Source organism: Balaenoptera musculus, chromosome 15 (genome assembly GCF_009873245.2).
Source record: "Balaenoptera musculus isolate JJ_BM4_2016_0621 chromosome 15, mBalMus1.pri.v3, whole genome shotgun sequence".
In the NCBI taxonomy this organism is placed as follows: domain Eukaryota; kingdom Metazoa; phylum Chordata; class Mammalia; order Artiodactyla; family Balaenopteridae; genus Balaenoptera; species Balaenoptera musculus.
Window position 1 is genome coordinate 47,960,868 of NC_045799.1, and position 16,728 is coordinate 47,977,595.

The 16,728-nt window shown below is 42.8% G+C and overlaps 1 protein-coding gene across 7 annotated transcripts in view; it reads left to right on the top strand.

Moving 5' to 3' along the window:
- Nucleotides 1-35: 35 nt before the first annotated feature.
- DZANK1 (double zinc ribbon and ankyrin repeat domains 1) overlaps nt 36-16,728 on the top strand; it is a 68,366-nt gene continuing 51,673 nt past the window's right edge. The window contains exons 1-6 of one of the 7 annotated variants that reach the window (XM_036824945.1): nt 36-352; nt 2,018-2,178; nt 5,220-5,373; nt 11,805-11,919; nt 13,321-13,417; nt 14,397-14,515. In XM_036824945.1, coding sequence (XP_036680840.1) covers nt 2,070-2,178; nt 5,220-5,373; nt 11,805-11,919; nt 13,321-13,417; nt 14,397-14,515 — 594 coding nt within the window. In that variant the 5' untranslated portion in view covers nt 36-352; nt 2,018-2,069. The remainder of the gene's footprint in view (nt 353-2,017; nt 2,179-5,219; nt 5,374-11,804; nt 11,920-13,320; nt 13,418-14,396; nt 14,516-16,728) is intronic. The other 6 variants (XM_036824946.1, XM_036824941.1, XM_036824942.1 and 3 more) reach the window with 6 other exon arrangements.

Genomic DNA, 16,728 nt, shown 5'->3' on the forward strand with positions numbered 1-16,728 from the left:
CCTGACGAAAGGAGCTCGAGGCGGGTACCAGTCTCCGGGCCAAGCGCAGGGGCGGGGCTAGTTGCTAGGAAGCCGGGTTCCTGCCAATCACCTGCCCGACTCTCAGGTGGCGGGGCGCGGCTCGCAGCGTCTTTGGTAACCCGGACCGCTGTGAAGGAGAGGACGAAGGGCAGTGAGCGGTGGGCTGCCTGGGTGGGGGCTGCGGAGGTACTCTGGGGTTCCCAATCGGGTCCCGGTGGCCGGAGGAGGAGGAGGAGGACGGCAGCCCTCACTCCAGCTGAGAGGTAGCGGACGTCCTTGGGTGCACCTGAAGGACGGGGACAAGGACCAGACGCGGTTCCGGATGCGGGCGGTGAGGGGGCAGTCTGGATGGAGGGGTTGCGGGGTAGGGGATGCTGTTGACGCCACACTGCCATTTGGGCCTAGCGGATCAGTCTACTGATTGATCCTCTTCGCTCGGGGCCCACTGGCCTACCCACTGGCAGCCTTCCAAGGGCAGCTCCTAGTCGCCGCATGAATTATTCCCTCCCAAATGTTTTTATTTTGAACTAGTTTTTAACTCTTTTTATTTTAACTGTCTCTCACTTAAATGAAAGTGTGAGGATGGGCAAGCTCCAGAGTCCATCCCTTCTGTAGGGGCTGTTGCTCCACTATCTATATATGTATCTGCAATTTAAATTCTTAGCCTCCGAACTGGAACTGTCCAACCAGGCATTAAGTTCACTGCTTAAATTTAGTTATCCCACCTTTGGGTTATATTCTGTGACAAACCTCAAACCACAGAGATGTTATTTATTTAAACATTATTTATTTAACATTATTTATTTAAAAAAAATTTTTTTTTTTGGTCGTGCCGCAGACTTCTGGGATCTTAGTTCCCCGACTGGGGATGGAACCTAGGCCCCCTGCAGTGAAAGCGCGGAGTCCTAACCACTAGACCGCCAGGGAATTCCCAGGGCAGCGTTATTTAGAATAGCAAAACCCAAAACTAAAAAGAAACTAGTAAATGCCTAAATGCCCAATCACAAATTGATAAATAAGATTAGATAAGTACTTGGAAAATTGTAAATAATAGTGGAGGGTGCAAGAAGTACACTATAAAATTCGAGTTTTAATATAGATTTTAATTGAGTAAAACCTATGCATCCATTATCATTGAAATTTGAACAGACCATCGGAGATGTAAATGGTTGCTGTATTAAGGTGTGGGGTTTTTTTTCCCCCTCAATCCTTTATGTATTAATAATTATGAGGCCCCCCCACCCCCAAGAAAAAGATCACTAAGGCCTCCATACTTGTACTTAATTATTTATAAATACAGTAGATGGAGTGGGAGACTTTTGTGTTTTTTGCTCACTGTTTATATCCATGCCAGCTTTCTTCCGGCTGAGGTGTGATCCTCTGGCATCCTTCTAAAGTTTCTTTTGCAGCTTTCACATGCAAGAACCAATTGGTGACAACTGCAGGGCTTTGAACCTGGAGCTCTCCCAAAGGAGTTGGCTCTAAATTAACATTTCATGCTACATACAGAGTTACTTCTGTTCCTCTTGTGTGCTGACTTGCCTGAAACCAAGAGAGGTGGCAGAAAAGTGTGGTAATGACCCAGGGGTTGCTCAGGTCAGGTCATCAGTGGTGGTCTCTGCTCTGATGAGTTCACTTAATTTGCCCATTTAAAAGAATTTTGTTCCCCCATCCCATACATTCATGCTTTTTCCCCCAAAGTGAGGTAAATATTTAGATAATCAAAACCCCACACAAGATCTCAACAGCAAAAGTACAGCTGAAACGATAATTATTTCAATTAAAAATGATATTTGTATTAACACAACATTGTAAATCAACTATACTTCAATTTAAAAAAGGCAAAAAAAACCAAAGAACTGAGATGAGTCTCCCAAAAAATAAAAAATAAAAACGATATTTGTAGATGATAGATTAACAGTATTGTCTTTAGTTTTTACTGGTCTCACTGTATTTGAACGAGGTGCTTCTCTTCAATGTTTGTGTTCAAATATAGGTGCCCATTGGAATTTATTTTCATCCACTGTTTTTTAATGTAAGGAGGGGAAATGACTGCTGGTTCAGTGTGTGTCCCTCAAATCATTCCCCTGCGGGTGCCTCAGCCTGGAAAAGCCAACCATGAAATTGATAACAATACGCTTTTGGAAATGAAATCAGGTAAGAATCAAATATACATGAAATCATTTAAAATAACAGTGCCATATTCTTTATATTCATCTGGTTGTTGATTTACCTCTTTACATGTTTTCTATAATCAGGATCTTGGGAAGTTTGTAAAACTTCCAAAATTTGAAACAATGGTGGTTTATAGAGTGGTATTTATATAGATTAAAATGGTTGGCTCTTGCCAGCCTTCCATTTGTGTGGGTAATAGTTGTAACAATGCCTTGACTCACCTTAGCCAGGGGAGGATTTCCTGATGCTTCCCCAGACTTTCCCAGGATTCTCATTATTTTTCTGGGATTTCAGTTTGACCTGCTAACACAGGCTTCCCAGTCAGACAGGTTGGAGAGTGAATCCTGGCTTTGAGAACTTCTAGTGACCTTCAATACATTGCTGTGCCTTTATAAGTCTCAGCTTCCTCACTGTAAAAGAGTGATAATATTATCTACTGTTTACAGCCATTGTGAGGTTTAATGAATCGATATGTGATGTGAGGGGCACAGGGTCTGGCACATGGTAATGCCAAAAGAAATCTTAGCTATTTCTGCAGAAATAAAGCAGTGAATGCATTTCCTATTAATGCCAGGAATACACACACACACACACATATACACATATACATATATAATTAACATAAGGAGAAGGAAAATTTTATAGATAGAACATATGAACAAATACTTGTTTAAAACAGGCTCTGACTTGCAGCCACATGGATGGACCTAGAGATTATCATATTACATGAAGTAAGTCAGACAGAGAAAGACAAATATCATATGATATCACTTATATGTGGAATCTAAAAAAAGTGATACAGATGAACTTATTTACAAAACAGAAATAGACACACAGACATAGAAAACAAACTTATGGTTACCAAAGGGGATAGCAGGAGGGGGGGAGATAAATTAGGAGTTTGGGATTAACGTATACATACTACTATATATAAAATAGGTAAACAAGAAGGACCTACTATATAGCACAGGGAACTATACTCAGTATCTTGTAATAGTCTATAATGGAAATGAATCTGAAAAAGAAAAAAATAGTATACATATGTATAACTGAATCACTTTGCTGTATATTTGAAACTAATACAACATCGTAAATAAATTATACTTCGATTTAAAAAAACAGGCTCTGAGACTCCAGCTATGTATTTTAATAAGTAATGTGCATACAAACTATTTATCTGTATTGATGGTGTGACACCTGGGCTTCCTAGACTAAGAGTTCCAACTAAGAATATATTACTTTATACTGTGTCTCCCTTTATCTTAAAAGCCAATATTATTTTCAAAAATTCTCAAACCAAAATACAAATCTTAGTATATGTGCCCATAACCCTCAGGAGAAGTTGGGTGATTATTGACAAATGATGACAGGATATCCAAATTCTCTAGTATTTAAAATGTCTAATAAATAAAAGATTCTACAATTCAATGACAAAAATAATAATAACCCAATAGAAAAATGGACAAAGGATGTGAAAGAACATTTTATAGGAAAGGAAATACAAATATCTTTTAAACATATGAGAATATGCTTCTACTCACCCCTTCACCAGCTTGCTGAGCAGACCTTTTCCCCTCCTTTTTTTTACTCCCTTACATTTAATCACCACTTAACAGATTATATGTTATTTTTTGTTTGTTTACTGCTTGTGTGTTTTTCCTAAAACGGAAGCTCTATGACAGCGGGGACTTTGGTCATTGGTGTATCCCCGGTGTCTGGAACAGTGTCTGGCATGTAATAGGTACTTGGTAAATATTTGTTGAATGAATGAGTGAATCTTACTCAAAATGTAAGAAATGTGAGTTAAAACTATGATATACTTTTTTTTTAACCTAGGAAAATATAAAAGGAATATTGGCAAAAATAAAAGAAAAAATGGTCACACACAATATGGCTGAGATTGTGGGTAAACACGCACTAACGCGCCTTGCTGATAGCAATGTGAATTGTTTCACTGTCTGTGGAGGGAAGTTTGGCACCGTTAACCAAAATTACAAGTGCCCATAGCTTTTGACTCAACAGTACTAGTTCTACACATTTTACAGATGTACTTATAAAAAGAACTCTTTATAGGGTTATTCATTACAATGCTTGTAATAGCAAAAGAAAAACAAAAAGAAAGAAAGAAAAGGAAAGAAGACAGTTTAGATGTTCATCTGTAGGGATTGGCTGTTTGCCAATGATTCATCCATAGAAAGACAGAATACAGTGCAGTGTAATGAAGAATGGGGATGCTTTTATGTACCAATATAGGGCAATATCCAAGACAGATTGTTAAATGAAAAGAGAAATGTGTAGAACAGGGTATGATAAGCCACCATTTGTATATAAAGAGAGGGGGAAAAAATATGTACATATATGCTTGTATGGATGTAAACTATTTTTGGAAGGATAGTTGATATTATTGGTTGCCTTTGGGCAGCTTATGTCAGGGGTGGGAGGGAGAGTTTTCATTGTATATCCTTTTTGACCTTTTGAATCTTGGATCATATGAGGTTTTTACCTTTACAAATGTTCTAAGAAGTGTAGGAATCATTTACCTAGTCCAAATAAAATATAACAAAAGCATTTCTTAAACAATGCTCCAAGAATGAAAAATTAGCTGCTGCTTTCTAAGTAGGCATTGTAGTTTTAAAGTTCACCCCTGCTTGATTTGTATCATTGCTGTATTGGGAAGGCAAAATACCATAGTGGTTCAAGAGCAGGGCCTATGGATCCAACCTCCGATAAGTCAAACCACAACTCTGCTGTTATTTAACAAGTTTCTTAACCTCTCTGGGACTCAGTTTCCTCATCTATAATGTGGGTATGAAATAGGACCTATCTCATAAGGTTGTACTGATAAAATTAGCTAATTCATGTAAAGCACAGTGCCTGGCACAAAGAACTCAATTATTGTTAGTTATTGTTATTCATTTCTACAGTACATTAAAAAAAATTCATTAAATAACTGACCCATAGGTGTTATTCAGGGACTTGCTACTTTAATGTTAATTCCAGATATCCTCTTTTGGGTTTTTCAGACACCCCAGATGTCAACATATATTATACCGTGGATGGCAGCAAACCTGAATTCCTAAAGAAAATTGGTTATGGTGAAAACACTACGTTTAAGTACACGAAGCCTATTACTCTGCCTGATGGAAAAATACAAGTTAAAGCTATCGCAGTGTCTAAGTAAGTTAAGAGCATAATGATTAAGATAATTTGTATTTATTATGTTTTAATTTTATTAATTTCAATGAGAATCAGTTCTGGATTAGAAGTACACTAAAGAAAAATTATCTTAATTTCAGCGCATATCTATAACTTTTGTGTTTTGTTTGTCCTCTGTTGAGTTATACTGTAAAGTACACAAATCATAAGGGTACAGCTCAGTGAAGTGCTATGTATATTAATACTGCTTTTAGTTTGAAATCCACATTGGGATTTTGGGAAGGAAGAGCCTTTTCAGGGTTTGGGACCTCCAAAGAGATTCGCCTGGCTCTGAGGAGAATTCTGTTTTTAGTTAATGGTTCTTTTATTTCCCAGGATGTGGCCACTGTGGTTCTCTCTCTGATTTTGTATTGACTTTATTGGCCTTCAAAGCTACTGTCATTTCAGTTTGTTAAACATTAGCTACTTCATTCTTTTCTTTGTCCTTTCTTTCCTAGTCAAGGATTTTTTTTTTCATTTTCAAATATAGAAACACCACTTAATTTGGTAAACTTCACAGTGGGTTGTAGAGAAGAAAACCCTCAAATGCTTTGCAGATTTGTGTGTCTGTGATAGAAGAATTATTTTCTGCAGCAAGACAGGTTTGGCCACATTTTTGGAAGACTTTTAAGCTCCAAACCAATACCTGGCTGGCCCAGGTAATTTAAACGAGACTCCAGGCTCCCCCTGCTGGCTGAACTACTGCGTGGCTTTTTGACAAGAGCTACAAGTTCTACACCAAAGATGATTGCTTAGGCATTAAAAAAAATTTTTTTAATAATAAAATAAAAGTAAAACCAAACAAAACAACCTCTTTACACATTATTATTCTTTACTAAAGATTGGAATCTGTGTCTTTTCCCACTTGCCAAACCATTTCTATTGAAACAAGTCATCTCAATTATTAAAAATTAATAAGCTAATTACTCTGGTGCCCAATGCTGCAAGGCAGGCCCCTTTATAAGCTGCAGGTGGTCATAAAGTGAAGTAGTAGTTAATGACTATGTAGTTCAAAGGAGTTAATAAAGCTTCCAAAAGAGTCTGAAAAATAAGGGCATTGTTAATGCCTCTCACCATCTTGCTCTGTGCCCACTAAGTGTCTGCTCTGAAAAACTGTTAGTATTTCAGATGTGCTCAGCTTAGGGAAAGTATCTATGCAAAAAATTTTTGAGTTTTCAAGGCAGAAAATTAGTGCTTGTATCCACTTGCGATAAAATAGTTCTTGAAAGGAAATGAATAAGAGCTTTGCCATACATGTGCTTTCATGTCCCCATATGTATGTCTGTGACTTTCACATCAGAGAATGGTCTGGTAAGGAACACAGGTGGGCAGGAGGGGCCAGGGACTCGGGAACATCTCAGCAAAGGGAGAGGGTTTCAGGTTTGATGGTGTGTGTATTGATGGTCTAATCCAGGGTCTGCAAACTTTCTGACATCTGCCTTGATTCTTTAAAATCCTCCTTTGTGGTCAAGAGCTTTCTATCTCTGATATCATCATTTTGTAGTGTTTTGGCAATGAACTTGCATGGTTCTCCTTTTTCTGTCAATGACCTTATATGGTGGCCAAGAAAAATCAAGCCTGGCTGAGGTAAAAGCTGCTTCAACTGAAGGTAGGTAGCTGGGGGAGTCAGAGGCCCCTGAGAACAATCATTTTTCTTCAGCAGAACCAAGAGGGACTTCCCCGTTTGGCAGCAATGATTAATAAAGTAAACGTATCCGCAGGCTACCAGGGCATCTCACAGGCATCCATCTACTGCCCCTGGACCTAAAACCTTGTGTTTGCGTGGATGACAGATCCAAATGCCATCTCCAGAGGCAGCGACAAAGGCAAGAAGACGCTGCTTGGAGTGTGGGAAAGAGGATGGAGTTTGTTGACCTGCAGATCTGGATTTTAATCCCAGTTCTATTGCCTCCTCTTCGTGTGACCTTGGCTAAGTTATGTGGCCTTTGGCATCTCAGTTTTTTCCTTTGTCACATGAGTTTAACAGGACGCCCTTGGAAGCCATTGTGAAGGGCAGAGGTGATACACTTGGGATCAGGCAGGTGGCAGCTGTAGTTATTGTCTTTCAAATTCTTAACGAAGGGCTAACAGATTGCTGTCATGTGACCCACCTCAAAAGGTCAGCCTCGTATTTGAAAAGTTCATGCCTGGGTGAATAAGCAGTTTCCGCTCAACCCCTTCATGTTCCTAAACCAGAGGTTCTCAGTTGGGCATAATTTTGCTCCAAAGGGGGCATTTAGCAACGTGGGGAAACATTTTGGTCGTCATGCTGGAAACGGGAGTGTGTTAGTGGCAGCTGGTGGGTGGAGGCCAAAGATGCCACTGAGCGTTTTACAGTGCACAGGACAGCCCCACAGCAGCGATTACCCAGCCGCAAATATCAATAATTTCCAATAGGTTGAGAAAATCTGGCCTGGACAAGTTGCAGAATTCTTCCAGATCCAGTTTTTTTCACTCCCTTGCAATCATTCAAGTTATTATGGTGTTTTATGGAGAGGATAATGATCTTTACAGGGATAGAGCTATGAGTAATTTTTTTTATGTCTAGTGTACCTTATATTGGTATTCCTAAAGATACATATTTATGGCATCTGATTCCAATCCTAGCAAAAATTTATGTGTGTTCAAATGAGATTTGGGCTCTGAGTAGAATTCCTAGCTCCAGCCCCAAACCTAAGCCTTTTTTGGATTACCATCAGAAAATCCTTCCACCTAGCAGGCAGTCTGAGCTGGTTTCTGGGTGACAAGGTCTATGGGAGGGAGCCCTGGCTGGGTCCCCAAGGAAAGGGATAGCTATGGTGGGGAGACAACCTAGACCTTAAAAGGGGTAGAGCAAGTGGGTGGGAACGAGGCTTCTGCTCAGAGTAATGGGGCTGGTATGTGCACATTTAGGAAGCCTGGCCATTCGCCAGGATTTGAATGGTCCCTGGATGGAGATGTTTGTGAGGTCCAGGAAGTGTCTAAGTAGGAGGACGACTGTATCTTGGATGACAGACCATGGGCCAAAGATGAGCATTCAGATGAGATGGATGTTGAGGTGAATGAGTTAAGCAAGCAGTTCATCTAAAAGACTGTCTCTATCTGCATCCACATATCTGTATCTGTAAATTTGGTTTTGTTATTAAATACAAAACAAAACACATGCTTCCCCAAAGTTTAGCCGCCCATAAGTCACTCCAACCAGTGAACATGCAAGTACCCACTGATCATGTTATTTCTTAAATATTGTCACTCACTGATAGGTAGTGGCCGTTTAGATCAATTGTGTATTTCTGAGAATTTTTTTCTCCTTCTAAAAGTGTGGCTTACAACCTCTGCATTGCTTAGTGTTAAACATTTCTCAACTATTTTGGAACTGATGTATATTCATTTCTGAATGTTTACTTAAAGAATTTTAAGCATTTTGGGACACATATTTACTTGAAGCTTCAAGAATTTTAAGAAATATAAAAAACCAACATGTAAGAAATCTGAGAAATTGCAAAAGAAATGATAGTGAAACAGATAAAATAAATCAAAGGCCAATATGAAAATCAATGAGCAAAGCAGACAAAGAAACACCAAAGAAAGAAGACAGCTGACGATGTAAACAGTATTAAGTTCCTGGGCTGATCAAACAGAATCACCTGTGTTCCAGCTGTGAGCTTTCAGTGCAAATTAGTGTGAGCGAGAGTTAAACATATCAAACAAATACACCAAAGTGTGGTCACCATGATGCAGCAGGGGCTGCTGGCTCTTCCCAATGTCTGTGTTTCCCTTCTTCAAGAATCATAGAGCCCATGATTTTTAGCCGGACACGTGTTTCCTAGAAGAAAGATATTTCCCAGTCCTCCTTGAAGCTAGCTGGAGCCATGTCACCAGGTGTGGCCAGTGGATGCATGTGGAAGTGATATGGCAACTTCTGGATTGTACCCTAAAGGAAGAGGTGGGCTGTGGTTCCTGCTGGCTGGAATGTGGCTGTGGTGGGCAGTCACATGGGGTCAGAGGACATGTGCAATGTCCTAGATATGGTGGAGCAACACAGTGGAAACTTGACCCCAGACCCTGACACCATGGCTCCTCTGCACAGCTCTGGGTGGATTACAGCCCGTTGCTGCCCTCTTGTTTAAGCCTCTGTTGTTTCGGTTCTGTGTTACAACAGCCAAGCCTGCATCCTAATACACTAGGGACACATCTCAAGCAAATACCTACAGAGAATATATTCAAGAGTACAGGTGATCAAAAAAGGCTGACAGCATCAAGTGTTGGCGAGTGTGTGGAGAAACCGGAACCCTCAGATGATGCCGGTGGGAATGTAAGATGGAACAACCAAAAAGTTAAACCCACTGACCATATGACCCAGCAATTCTGCTCCTGTGTATCTATCCACACATGGGGCTGGACCGGGCCTTGTTCTTATTATGATTGCAAGAGGCCCTTAGCAATAATCATCAGGAAGACTTGAAAGAGATGAGGCTTATTACTTACAAGTCCTGGAAATTACGTGGCCCACAGCGAGGTCATAGGTAGAGAGAGAGAGAGACAGAGGGAGAGACGGGGATGGAGGGAGGGAGTGAGGAAGGGAGAAATCACAGGCCAGAGGTTCTGCTTTTATTGGGGTTGAGGGAGGGGGCTAGGGTTCCATGGGCTCACTCTTTATTGGTGAATTTTAAACATAAGAGTGAGAATTTAAAGCAGGAAGAGAAAAAACAAGCAACCCAATTGGTCAGTCATTGAAACCAACCAAGATCTCTAAGATAAAGGAGCCTCCGTGGGGGGAGGTGACCTGGATCTTTATCTAGCCCTGTGGTCGGCAGTGTGTCTACTCAAGATAGCCGCCTTTGAAGTGGATGCCTCAGCAAGCAAAGCTTAAGTCAGGCACTTGTTTGTTACAAACAAGAGAAGATCCAACCTCCAGGGCTTACACTACAAAGACTTATATGTGAATGCTCATAGCAGCATTATTTATAATAATACAAATGTTGGAAAAAATCCAAATGACCATCCACTTGGCAATGGATAAACTACGGTACATCCATAAAATGGAATACTACTCAAGAATAAAGATGAATGAACTATTGATACATGCAACTACATGGGTGAACCTCAAAAAAAAAAAAAAAAGAAGGATGAATGAAAGCAGCCAGATATGTAAGACTATATTTGTATGATTACATTTACTTTGAATTTCTAGAAAAGGCAAAACTATGGAGACGGGAAGCAGATCAATGGTTGCCTGGAGTAGGAGGCGGAAGCCAGGAATGACTACAAACAGGCACGAGGGAATTTTTCGGTGATGGAGCGTTCTAAAATTGGACTGCGGTGGGAGTTGCACGATTGTGTAAATTTATGAAATATCATCAAATTATATACTTAGAACAGGTGAATTTTATATGATGTACATTATACCTCAATAAAACTGTTTTAAAAAATAAAAAGTATAGATGAGCTTCTGGTTCTGAGATGAAATCACTGCCAGAGTTCAGTTCTGGGCCCCTCTACATTGCCTTCTCAGTGGACTCCTATTGCGTCCGAAAGGAACAAGATTCATTGTGAAATATTATGAATAAAGTGAAAACTTGCTGGTATTTGAGGAATAACAGTTAAAATCTCCCAGGGCAGCATACATAGTGCTACCCACAACTGGGGTAAGGAAGGTCCCCATGACTCATGTGGAATGAATGATATATAGGTAACCCCATTCTTTGTTTTAGAATAGTTTGAGACTTAACATATGACATCTTTATGGTGAGTGCGGTAGATGGTCCCCCAGAATGGCCCCCCATGAACCACGCCTCCCAGGGCAGCCCTTCCGCTTGGACCTGGGCTGGCCCTGTGACTTACTTTTGACCAAGATAACGCACCAGACATGACGCTAAGGCCAGACCACAAGAAGTGTTGCAGTGTCTGCTCTGGTCTCTCGGAACATAAATGCTGGGGGAAGCCAACCACCGTGTAGGGAGTCTGACCTCCCTGACACTTCCGTACTGTGAGGAAGCCCAAGTTCACCACCTGCAGAGGGAGATGGACAGAGAGGGAAGGAGAGAGCTGAATGGCCAGCCCAGACCAGACTTGGAACGTGAGGGGAGAGACCATTTTGGACCTCCGGCTGAGTTGGTCTTTGAATCGACTCCGGCTGACACCTGACTGCAGCCACACGAGAGATGGCAACTGGGAGCACAGATGGCGAACCCACAGCTTTGTGTTTTAAGACATTATGTTTTGGGGCGGTTTGTTACATAGCAAGAGATAACCCAAATAAGAATAAGGTAGGGAAAGATTATAGAAGCTGTATTTTGGTTTCTCCAAATTTAAAATACAATAAATTTAGTCTCTAGACTAAGGGACTTTATAGAGTCATCTTAATTGCTAGGCACCTTGTCTTTGAATCTTTGTGTAACACACAGACCTTTTCTGTTCTGAATAATGTTCAGAGACTGCAGACAGAGTGCCATGGTAACAAAGGTGTTTCAGGTGGACTATGTACCGCCAGATACGGTCCCTTCAGAAGACGATGTGGAAAATGTTCTCAAAGACCCTCCAGAGCAGGTACGTAATGACGCTCTAAGGCATTCGTATCCTCACCGCATTCTCAGCTCCCATTCTCAGTGGTCGCATCTTCCCCTTCCTTTACCACCACAGTCATTCTACCCATTTTCAGGTCCTTATAGTTGGGGTCAGTATCAACCATTGCAAAGTATCTTTGCTGATTTCCCACCCTTTGGCCAGTCCCTCCTCCACCCTGCCCATTGGAGATTCCTAGCAAGCATCCTTGTCTCCTGTGTCCTTACCTGTCGAAGAAAGCAGGACCCTTTAGCCTGGCATCCTAAGAAGCAGTTTCTGTCCTCAGTCATTCTTTGCCTTGTGACTCCCCTGTTTATATTCCAGCCAAACTAACCTGGGCGTCGGTGCTCCGTCTCTGCTCCCCTAGTACCAGGTCTTCTCCTTTTATAAAATGCTTTGATGCTGTGAATACTTTACTCCCTGTCTGTCTCCCTCATGCACTGTAGGCTCCCAGGTGTCAGAGAGCGTGTCTGCCATACTCAGCATCTTGCACGGGGGCAGGTAGGAGAGGGCAGAGGGTGTATATTTGTTGACTAGATGCATCAGACTAGTAGAAGCCCTCGGTGGGCATGGCCTTCAATTATGTTGAAACCTTCATTGCCAAATAGCTGCAAAGCCTCATCTCTTTGGAGAATGAACTAGACCCGTCTTGAAAGGACGTTTGGGTTCTGGGCGTCAGTGAGCTAGATCCCAGGGTCAGAGGATGCGCCAGCCCACGGCAAGGCAACCAGCCAAAACGTCTCAGTCACGGAGGTCTCGCTGGGGGTGACGGGAAGCTTTCTGGGAGTCCCTTCAGTCTAATGATTGACCAGAGGCCAGAGGGGAGGCTGTGGGAGCAGAGCAGTGGGTGCTGGTGTCGTGTGGGGCCCACGTGTGGTCAGGGGTCTGCACTGGGCAGGGGCTGAACCCACGTGTAGCAGCAGGTGCTCAGGCTTCAGCCAAGCACGAGGGACCGAGCCCAAGGAGAAGGAAGTCCAGAGAGAAGTGTGTTTATGTTTCAGGGCCATGTGTGGGCAGGTAGTGGGCAGAACTACTGTCTTGGCCTGACCCCAACCTGTCTTTGCCCCCTGGGTCTGGTGGTCCCTCTGTTATTACTCTGACTCCCATGATGGTGACATCCTGCCTGTATATGCAGCCACCTGCTTCTGGTCTTGGCCACTCAACCTAGTGGGGCTTCCCAAGCAGACACGCTGCCCGCCAAGCAGCCCAGGTTCAAAGCTGTGTGTTTCCAGGGAAAGGTGAGACAGAGGTCACTTTGTGAAAACGACTGTAAACCCTTTCCAGTGAGAAGTGCAGGCTATGTCACTGTCTCTACCATGGAACTTTTAATTTTCATATCTAAATGGGCAGAATCAAGGGATTGATATGCAATCTCTTCCCTCCTAGGAACTGAAAAATGGATTTGTTGAATCAAAAGGGAGGAAGAAATATAAGAATGTTGAAAATAAACTGGGTTGGAATGTTAACCTTGGCAAGTTTCCAGGTATGACGTGACAGGACGAAGATAAGATTTAATATTCTAAACCACCAAACAGGTTTAGTGCTTGTGTTCTTGTCTGCAGAAGGGCTGGATAAGAAACACCGGAACAATAAAGTAAGCTATAATTTGACTTTTAATGCTGTCCTAGCCAACAGCTTAAGACCATGAGGGATAGTCCAGCTGTCCAGCAGAGTCAGATTTATCAATTCATTGCAACGTGGGAGACCACACACCAGAGGAACCATGGGATCTCATCAACCAAAGCACAGACTACAGTTATAGGGGGAAGGGTGGAGTTTGGATGAAATTTAAATGAAAGAAGAGTTTTGACAGACTCAAGCAAAGCAGGGCTCGGTGTGAAATGGTCACCATGAGGTATGGACCCGAGGAGGGGACCAGGGTTCTGTTACCTTGGAAACAACAAAGATAAATGTGGAATGTTGTGTTCAGAAACCTTTCTCTGAAGCTCTGCACCAGGGTTGGAAATTGAAGCTGCTTCTCTATGTCAAAGTCCAAACTTGGGTCCTCCAGGCAAGAGTTGGATGTTTCATTCTTACTGATAAGATTTCAAACAGCAAAAGTTTCTGATAATCTGATTTTAGAGAACAAGGTTTCTTGGCAAGTAAGAAACAGTAGTCACTCAAAGTGGGGGCTGTTACGACATGTTACAGCTGCAGTGTGTCCTTGGGACACATGATGTTTCCTGCTAACCTTGCAACTGGATTTATCCATTTTCCTGGCCTGGTGTGGAATGTTGTGGAATGTTGCAGGGCAGATTTTAATTTTCTCAGTCTGGGCTAATTCTTTTCTTTATTGCTATTAATTTAACTGAGTAGGAGCTTCTTTGTATAATTCTACTTTAGAGAAAGGATGTGACAACAGTGGTCCCTTATTAAAAGGTTCCTAACTATGAAGACACAGTTGCATGAATGCATATATAATTATAGATATTCACAGAATGACGTTTTTGATATAATTGTAGACGTGGGTGAAAGAACTGACCCTAAAACTTTGAAAGATCTTCGGTTCTCAGAAAGCCCACGGGAAACCCCAGCTTTCCGTGAAGAATCAGGCTCTCGACCAGCTACCCAGCAGCCCCAGGTAACTTCTAAAGACAATCTTCAGGGTACTAAATGCCTACTGTGGTTTTTTTGGGGTTTTTTTTTAGTTTTTTTTTTAATGAATTAATTTATTTATTTTTGGCTGTGTTGGGTCTTTGTTGCTGCGCGTGGGCTTTCTCTAGTTGTGGCGAGCAGGGGCTACTCTTTGTTGTGGTGCATGGGCTTCTCATTGCAGTGGCTTCTCTTGTTGCGGAGCATGGGCTCTAGGCACACAGGCTTCAGTAGTTGTGGCGCACGGGCTTAGTTGCTCCACAGCATGTGGGATCTTCCCAGACCAGGGCTTGAACCCGTGTCCCCTGCGTTGGCAGGCAGGTTCTTAACCACTGCGCCACCAGGGAAGCCCTTTTTTCTTTTTTTTTAATTTTATTTTTTATTTATATATTTTTGGCTGCCTTGGGTCTTCGTTGCTGTGTGCGGGCTTTCTCTAGTTGTATCGAGCGGGGGCTACTCTTCGTTGCTGTGCGCGGGCTACTTATTGCCTTGGCTTCTCTTGTTGAGGAGCACAGGCTCTAGGCGTGTGGGCTTCAGTAGTTGTGGCACATGGGCTCAGTAGTTGTGGCTCCCGGGCTCTAGAGTGCAGGCTCAGTAGTTGCGCATGGGCTTAGTTGCTCCGCGGCATGTGGGATCTTCCCGGACCGGGGCTCGAATTCGTGTCCCCTGCATTGGCAGGTGGATTCCCAACCACTGCGCCACCAGGGAAGTCCCACAATCAAATTAAATTTTGATGCACTGTGGGGACCAGTATGTATGGGCCAGGTGAAACTCAGTCAATGGCAGACCAAATTTGGCCAACAGACCGCCACTTTGCGACTTCTGGTCTTGGCCGTGTTAGATCTGACACAAAAGGCAACTGAAAACCCCAGGGTGCTTCCCATTGTCTGCAGCGTCAAGTCTGGCATCCTGAGCTCGGCCCACAGGCATTGTGGTTGGTAGGGAGCCTACTGGGGTCAGATAGGCCTGAGGATGTGACCCCACGCAAGTGACTCAGACTTCCTGAGACTCAGCCTCATCAAAAATGGGGATTATAGGGAACTTCCCTGGCGGTCCAGTGGTTAAGACTCCGCGCTTCCAATGCAGGGGACATGGGTTCCACCCCTGGTCGGGGAGCTAAGATCCTATATGCCACGTGGCAAAACAAAAATAATACTAATAATAAAATAAAGTGGGGATTATATGCACCTCCTAATATGAGAAGGACTTGGTATTTCTCTGGCATTTGTGCCAAAATGCATGACTCACTCCAATCATGAGAAACATCAGACAAAACCAAATTGTGGGAGGTTCTACGAATGAAGATCACGAAAGATAAAGAGAGACTGAGGAGAGATTCCAGATTAAGGGAGACAGAAAAGACATGACCACTAAGAGCAAAGTGTGATACTGAACTGGACCCTAGTCCGGGAGGAAATTATAGCTGGGAAGGCCATTGCCAGCATGACTAACGGAATGTGAACAAAGATATGTGGATTAGATGCTAGTATTGTATCACCGCTGACTTTTCTGGTTTTGATGTTTGCACTGTTGTGTAGGAGGACGCCCCGTTCTTGGGAAATGCTGTAGTGTTTGTGGGGGGAGGAGGGGAGTCATGACTGCAGGTTATTCTCATGCTTCCGAGAGAGAATGGAGCACCTGGGGCAAGATGTCAACACGAACAAAGGGGTTAGTTGTACTATCCCTGCACCTTTTCTCTATGTTGGAAATTATATCAGAAGAAAATGTTACAAAAATAAAATAAAATGGGGATAATGTTGCCTATTGACCTTAGGAGGTCACTGTGAAATGTGCCAGGCACGTTTTCCTACTCTCAGACCCTCCGTAAGTGTTAGCTTCTCTCCCCCAGCCATCCTTTCTGTTCCCTTCCCCTGCCACTCCGACCCCTGGACCATATCCGACAACCAGGATGGGCCATCACTGCCCTGCCTGTGTCTTCACACGTGAGTTTCCTCTACTTGGAATTCCCTTTGTCCTTCTGTCTACTTAACAAACTGTTCTTTACTTTCCCAGGCCCAGCTCAGACATTACAGCCCTGGGGAGCCCTTCTCCCCGAGCAGGTGAATGGGATCATAACCTCCCCAGGTTCTCGTGGGACTCAACACAGATGTGTTATGACACTGAGCCCATGTGTTTCAGTACTTTGTATGTACACCAGTTCAGCTCCTTGAGGGCAGGGACTATGTAATGTTTATCTTTGTC